General features: G+C 42.6%; 1 protein-coding gene across 3 annotated transcripts; it reads right to left on the bottom strand.

Annotated features, from left to right (window-relative positions):
• Positions 1–237: 237 nt before the first annotated feature.
• On the bottom strand, positions 238–6259 carry LOC131259379 (signal recognition particle receptor FtsY). 3 transcript variants are annotated; one of them, XM_058260858.1, is made up of 5 exons: positions 6208–6259; positions 5866–6122; positions 1506–1747; positions 1219–1428; positions 238–1154 (listed from the first exon to the last, which is right to left on the bottom strand). In XM_058260858.1, the coding sequence occupies exons 2-5, from the start codon at positions 5894–5896 to the stop codon at positions 1068–1070; spliced, it is 570 nt and encodes a 189-aa protein (XP_058116841.1). In that variant the 5' UTR covers positions 5897–6122; positions 6208–6259; the 3' UTR covers positions 238–1067. The 3 variants fall into 3 exon arrangements, with proteins under 3 accessions (XP_058116841.1, XP_058116843.1, XP_058116842.1); XM_058260860.1 differs by having other exon boundaries at positions 5878–6122; XM_058260859.1 differs by lacking the exons at positions 5866–6122; positions 6208–6259 and adding an exon at positions 4741–4849.
• Positions 6260–7272: the final 1013 nt, after the last annotated feature.

The raw sequence follows: 7272 nt of genomic DNA, 5'->3' as shown, positions 1-7272 counted from the left end.
CTGATTCTTAGAAAAAAATACATTTACTTGTCTACATGGTGCCAAGAGCCCCAAATGCTACAAAATTAGTTACAATTATTAAAAGCCCAATAAATAAAGTACAATAAGATAAGCAGGAAAACAATTTACATATTTAGCAGTGTTGTACAAAAGGCCACTTACTAGCGCTTTGCGTTATCGTACGAATATTTTCAAAGTCGAAATAAAATTAACAACCCAACAAAAACAATCGAAATATAGATCTTTCTAAAATCTATTTATTGATTATTACAGTGTAACAAGCACATGGCAGCAATCTTTGGAAACTTCTGCAAACAAATCAATGTGCTGTGGAAATAGAAAATCTCCCATTCTGTTCCACACTGCTACCTAACATTGTTCCCACGAACGGGTTTCTTTCATGTTTCAATTTTGCTTCTGTTACATCTACATATTTTCTTTATAAAATGTGGCCAAAATAATTCAAACTTTTCAAATATTAACAATCCAAAACTACCTTGCGTACAAACAAACCGCATGCCTGGCCTGTCTATTTTAACTTAACGCATAACAATTATCGTGTAAATGAACATTCGGTTCCTGTTTGTGAAGTGTAAACTAAGATTCTACAGTACAGCACGCTTGTACTGTAAAACGTCCTACAACATTTTAAGGCTTCATCGGGTAGATATAAGCAATGGCATTTCATCTACATTAGGAAAATGTTTCCCTTTGCAGGCAATTCGTCGTGTCTATTGTTTCCTCCTAGTTTGTCTTTCAAAGACTCGTCCTTTTCGCGTAAGGCAATATCGTTCTGCTAGAGTTTTGTACGAGGCGTGTAATATCTGAGTTGTTTCAATTTTTTTTCGTTAACCGTATGAAAAAGAGATTCTATTTCGCAACTTTGTGCTGGCCATGCTAAAAATATACATTAATCATATTATAAAAAAGTTCTCCAAAAAGCTTAATATCATCACGTTAAACGAGCACATCCAATGCGCTGACTGCAGCAAAGCGTTGTGCAAGGTCATTAGTTTTGTGTTGCATGCTCCTCCATCCTTCTGGATACGTCGACGGCCTGCGGCGCCTTACTTTCCAAGGTTCAATTTTCCAAGCAGTCCGGCAGCACCGGAAGCGGCCGTATCCTGTGCCTTCGTGGTAACATCATTTACTTTCTATAAGGAGATGAGATCGTTAATATCCTTGTTGCTAGTAATGAAACCTGTACTACTCTCGTACCTGCTCCAGTTCGCCACGCTTTTCTTCGGCCAATCGGTTTGCCTCCTGTAGCTTCTTGTCGACCTCTTCGCTCGCCAGCTTCATACCTTCATCCACCTTCTCTTCGGCCACCTTCATCTGCTCCTCGATGGCCTTCTCCACAACGACGGCACTCTGTGCGATCGCATTCTCAGCGGCCTGCTTCGCGTGATCCATCAGTGTTCCGGCAGCCTTAAAAAAACGATAAAATTTTCAAAGAAATTAATTAAATTAAAATCCTTTCTTATTTTTCGCATGCAGGTGCTTACCTGGGAGGTCGATTCGGCCGCCGCGGACGCCTGCTGCTTGGTGGCATCGACCTCACTGGCCGCCGACGAAGCCAGCGATTCCGCCTCGTTTTTAGTCTTGCTGAACGATTCCTGCGTTTTCTTCACCTGCTCCTCGGCGAGGCTGCTGGCGGCCTGCGCCTTCTCGTTGGCCAGATCCTGCGCCTCTTTCTTCTTCTTGTCGAACAGGCCCTCCGCCTTGCTGCCGAGGTTCTTCAGGGAAGCTAAGGAAACAATAGATTGATTAGTGTTTTATCACAAACATTACACCAACCACTTGTTTTTTATCGTACTCTAATATGTAGGTAACAAGTTCCTCATTGAGAAGCGCTGTTCTGTCCTTCATTCATCACCACTCCCAACACAAAACTCGTCAAACGCCGCTTTCATGTTGTTTACAAATTCAACCTCGCGATCGTACACTTCAGCGATCGTCACCGCGCGCGGCTCCACCTTCTCGTCAAATGTTCAAATGTTTTATTTTGCTATATTTTCATCCAACTTCCTCTACATCTTTCTGCCTGTCTAGTGTGTTGCTTTACGCTAGGGTAGTCATAGTGCCGTTTGAAAAAAAAAAAAATAAAACACTATAAAACCACGAGTGCGAATGTTTCGATAGCATCGCGATCGAGTCGTCGTCGTCGTTCTCGATTCAAAATCATCATCTCGGTGAACATGGTGTTCGAGGCTGATGTCATCCGCACATGCGGACCGGATCGGTCCAAGGTCAGCGTCCCACCGGAGAACCACGTTTTCTCATGTCACCGGGAGCGGGCGCGCGGTCGCTGAGGTGCAATTAAAATACGTAGTTCACGGATTGCAATCCTCTACAACATCAACTCGGAGCGGATTTCAAACAGACAACATCATAATTCGCGGGGTTGCGATTTAAACCGACCGAACAGAGTATTTGTGGGAGGCCTAGAGGTCCATCACCATCGGAGGTTTGCTTGGTGTAGTTTTCGAACAGTTTCGTTGTGTCGAGTGACGTTTTAAAACACCCCACACCGAGCGATGGCAAGCCCGCGAAGCAATAAAATTTTCTACTCGCAAACCGAAGCACGTTGCCGGCTCGTGGACCACAATTTGTATGTGTGCCGGCGTATGTGAACTCCCCAGCTGCTGAAACTGCGGCTGTTTCTGTTTCCACACACGGACTACAGGCGGTGGAATTGATCGGTTGAAGAAAATGGGTATCATTGGAATCGTAATTTAAATTTTTTAATACCACGTATCGAACCCTAGCGATTCCAATCCGTTGCGGGTAAACGTGCCTAATGGTGTTTTACTCCAAACATTGGCTTTGTGCTCACAGAAGACTTGTGCAAATTAATTGAGTTTATTGGAGTGAAATAAACTATTTTTTTCAGTATCGATAAAATATAACATCTTAAATGAAATGAAATATTTTTTGAATCGAAAGGAACCAAATCTTACCACAATAAATTTCTTTAAACGTTAAATATTAAATGTATTTCACAAAACATAGTTTAACCATCACACCTCTCTCGATTTAAAAAAAAGTTTAACGTCCTCACTTCATGTAGCCATAAACCGGTGGAATGTTTTCCGTTTTTAGCCCGTACAACATTCGCGCTCTGGTGGCCTGCGATTGGGTTGGCCGGCTGGCTGGCAACGATGACGATGATGTCATCCTTGGCTAACCTCATCCATCGGTGTGTTTGGTTGAAGTAAAAAAACAGTAGTTCACCCATGGCGCACGTACCGCCACCCGTTTTCCTCCACTTTCTAATCATCCGCTTGGCCGGGAAAATGTAAGAAAATAATCAACCAACACTCCCGAAAAGAAACACTTCAGCTGGTCGAAATCTTCCATAAAAATTTCAAACTAACACCAACGCGCGGTACTTGAGCTTGCATTTACTCCTTCGCTTCGCAGACTGTAACGAACCATATCTTCGATGTTACTTTTCCGGCCAATCGATTTTTCTCGCGTTTGTCCTTATGCTACTGGGTGTGGTGGTTGTTGATTTTCCGCTTTTTCGTTTAAAATTTTCATCAAAATTTTCATCCGACTCAATACCTGCAACAAGCAAGCGGAAGTAAATGTAACTTAGTTCCGCATGGATCGCCATCAGACACAAGGAAGTAAACAACACTTCCTTCCCGCAATAATCTCTCAGCACAACAGCAGCCAACTTTGTAGTGACCTATTTTTAAACACTCATCACACAATCTTGCCCAACTCAGCGTTTCCTCCCGGTGGATGACGGATTTTTCTTTACGCCGGGATTACCTCCGTTCAACAATCTCGGTGTTTGAGAGAGCCCGTGTCGGGCGCGTCATTAAGGCCGCGGGCAAACAAAACGGTCCCGCTTATGGTGCAAATGCACTTGCGAATAACTGCGATGCAGCGCACTGAGCAAGATTTAATCGCTGAACGCAGTGATTTACACAACTGAGGTAGAGGGGGGTTTGTGGCCGAAGCAAAAATGTACCAACCGAGACAGGATGTCCCTTGATGCTTCAATGACCAGGGACAGAATATCTAAAAAGAATGTCGCGCTCACCATCACATGGTCGATTTAATTTGTAAAAGTTGACCTTCTCAACGCAGACAAATTCAAAGCCCAAGTTGGTTGAAAAAATAAATCAACCGACACATTCCTCCCACGTAGATTATTATTTATTTTTTAAACGTGCCAAACGGACAGCTTCTCGTAAACGACCGTTCAAAAGCTGATCTCATTTAAGTTTGCATCGCCCGAAATAATCGCGAAGGAACATCATTCCATTGTCAAACGCCCTTGGATACAATTTACACAGTTATCTGAGGAACCGTAAACCAGGTTTCTAACATGGACTTCATGTTAGTCCGCAACCTGTAAACGGGTATTGCCGGCAAACCGATATTTATCTGCAGTGCCCTTCACCAGCTGCAGGGCAGCTGAGTCATCACACATTCCAGCGCGATCGAAAAATTCCAACCCACTTTCCATTATCGATCGGGATGATGGGTCTACCAGCGTCCTTCCTTCGGTCTTTGGTGGTTGTTACACCCCCAGGGCAAGTCAATGTTAAAAGGTTAATTACTCTTGTGGGACAACGGGGCAACTCTGAACGATGTCGTGTAACGCTGTAAAGTTATGCAAAGGAAATGAAAGTTCCCGTACTAAAAGGTTTAATGTTGTGAGGAGCAATAGATAACATTGGATTGTTTGATTTTTTTTTATAACTTCCGTTCGCTGCAACTTACATTTTGCTCCTCCTGCGGCGTCCATGAAAATGTTAAATTAATAGTAACCAAATTAAAAGAATATTAGTGATACTATGGAGAGAAGTTCAATAGATGCAATTGATAAATTTTGAAGACACATTATGCAACAAACATTTAATTATTCTTATGCTTTGCTACCGATTTAGAAAACACATAAACAAACCGTTCAGTGGCAGCAAATCAGTTCCAGTCAAATTAGACTCTCAACAAAAAGGAATAAATCACCCTCGGTCTAATCTCGCAAAGCATTTAAAAGACAACAAAACTAGGTGAACAAATTGGAGCAAGATTAAATCAAATTATCATGGACCTCGAGCAATTACTTCATTCCGCCCCATAGGGGAGGGCATGGAGGTGCATTCCTCTCAGGAGTCAAGATGAGGGCACCTTCTAGACGACGGCCACCAAAGGCCACGCTATTACTTGACCCATACCCGGACTGGTGTGTTGCAAGGGAGGACGAATTGGAAGAAGCTCGCCGTCTGTGGGCGACGGCAACGAAGCGCGCATGATTGGAATTCCAACGGACGAGGAAGACGCCAGTATGTCGCATACATGCAAGGAAGCGCAGGAAACTAGAAAAAAAACCCCAGAGATCCGTATGGAACTGGAGAAGGCCAAACCAAAACAACGACGACACAAGTCCTGTTGGCTTTTGATTAGAATAGGGAAAAAACGAAGTGACCGAAAACCTGACAATTTCATCAAAGAACGAACAACCGGGTAAGCCCGAACAGAACCTATTTAAATTCAAATCCATCGATGAGGTTATTATTTGAAAATGAGTTGAGTTCGGTAACGTATGCAAATAGTTCTCCGTCTGGCTTTTCTGGTCCGGCTTGTGTGCCTTTAAAAAAAATTTGAATTTAAAAACCAAAATTAACACCTCACCGGGTGACTGCACCCGGAGCCCTTCCCACACGAGCGCGTTTTTGTGCGAGGGGACCAAAATCGATGCGTAATACCGCATACGGTGGCCTTCCGTATATCCAGGCAGCACCATGGAAATGTTCCAGGCAAGAAGTTTTAACTATTGCGTTGATATTCTAAAGCACATTTTCATTTTACTTTCACTTGCCGTCCTTCTCGCATCCCTTTGTGCACGCTTCGACTCACCAGTAATTCCGCTGAACATTTTTCCAACTGCTTGACGGGACGGTGCACGGAAAATCGAATGAAAATCGTTGGCCTTGAACGGGATGCGTCAACAGCTGCGGCTGCTAGTGCTGCTGGGGGGGGGGGGCTTCAGGTTACACTGTCGAACGTGTCGTCTTATTTTTGCGTTCTTCACAAATTGTCGCAAACTGGTTTTGCTTTAAAGAATTTCTAACCGGGACGGACGGATGAACTGGGTGTGCAAGCTGTTAGAAGAGAAAAATTATGTCTTTGTGTTGTGCGCGGGGGAGGAGGGGTACAGGGGATGGCACCGACAAACAACAAACTCACAATCTCGCAGACGTTTCACGCGGATTCGAACGAAGTCTTTACTACGCGAGCATCAAAAATCAACTGAGTTCAACTGACTGAGTTTGTAAAGGAAGGTGTGATAGACAACCTAGTTCCTGTTGCTAGGTATATGAATGTGATAATAAAAGCTAGGTCCACGAACGAGTGTAAAGTAGGTACTTTCGTTACTTTTTAAAATAACACATGAATAAAGAATCATCCGTAACAAAAGCCAAATTTGTATTGAAAAATATCACTTATACTTTGAACAACAGTATTTGATACTTTGAACAACAGATATTGACGATCTGCTTTTATTTCGCAAGTTTAATTCAGTATCCACTTACTTTTGCCATCGCTATACTGAACAGTACCGGGTAGTGATGTTCGCTTCTGGAGTGATTCAATCAGTACCTCATTTTTAAAATCAAAATTATTAATTGCCGTAGAAAGCAGTTGTTTATTTTGAAATTTATTCATATTTAATATGAAAAAGAAATATAAAACCAAAGATTATGTAAAAGTTTAACGTATATATGGATGTTATGGATTCAACGTCGCCATGATACATATTTGCATAAAAAGCCAAAATCCTATATCTAATACTCACTAGATTGCAATCAATCGATTTCAATCAACCAATTTAAAACAACAGGTGTCAATTTATTAAAGACATCAACGGATGTAGTTATTCTGCAATAAATCTACCATTCATTGTTGGCATGTGCCTCCCCATGCCCAAACATGGTACGTAAACAATCAACAAGGCGCCTCCATTGCCATTGCCACATGCAGAGGTATTCCTCGCACGTGGACGGATGCAACGGTTTGTTTTGTTTCCGCTATTGAGACCATAGCAACGTGGTTGCCGTCGCCATGCCTAGCAAAAATTTGGATACCATAGCAACCAATGCGGTTGCTATATTTAACCCAGTTCAACAACAAAACATTTTTAAGATTTCAGAAGTAGCCATACTCGTGTGAGGACAGTATTTTTTCCGCAAAACATCACTGAAAACCACACCGGAAGCTATGTATTGTGGTACAAAAGTGTGGTGAACAAAT

Source organism: Anopheles coustani, chromosome 3 (assembly GCF_943734705.1).
Source record: "Anopheles coustani chromosome 3, idAnoCousDA_361_x.2, whole genome shotgun sequence".
In the NCBI taxonomy this organism is placed as follows: Eukaryota; Metazoa; Arthropoda; class Insecta; order Diptera; family Culicidae; genus Anopheles; species Anopheles coustani.
The sequence above is the reverse complement of the archived record's forward strand: the minus strand, read 5'-3'. Positions and strand labels throughout refer to the sequence as shown.

Bases quoted from the DNA above. Each gene is read 5' to 3' on its own strand.
- LOC131259379 (XM_058260858.1), bottom strand. From the start codon at position 5,896: ATGTTCAGCGGAATTACTGGTGAGTCGAAGC. The intron at 1,748-5,865 runs GTGCACAAAGGG...TTGTTTCCTTAG, and splicing joins AATTACTGGTGAGTCGAAGC to CTTCCCTGAAGAACCTCGGC. The intron at 1,155-1,218 runs GTACGAGAGTAG...ATCTCCTTATAG, and splicing joins AGCGTGGCGAACTGGAGCAG to AAAGTAAATGATGTTACCAC.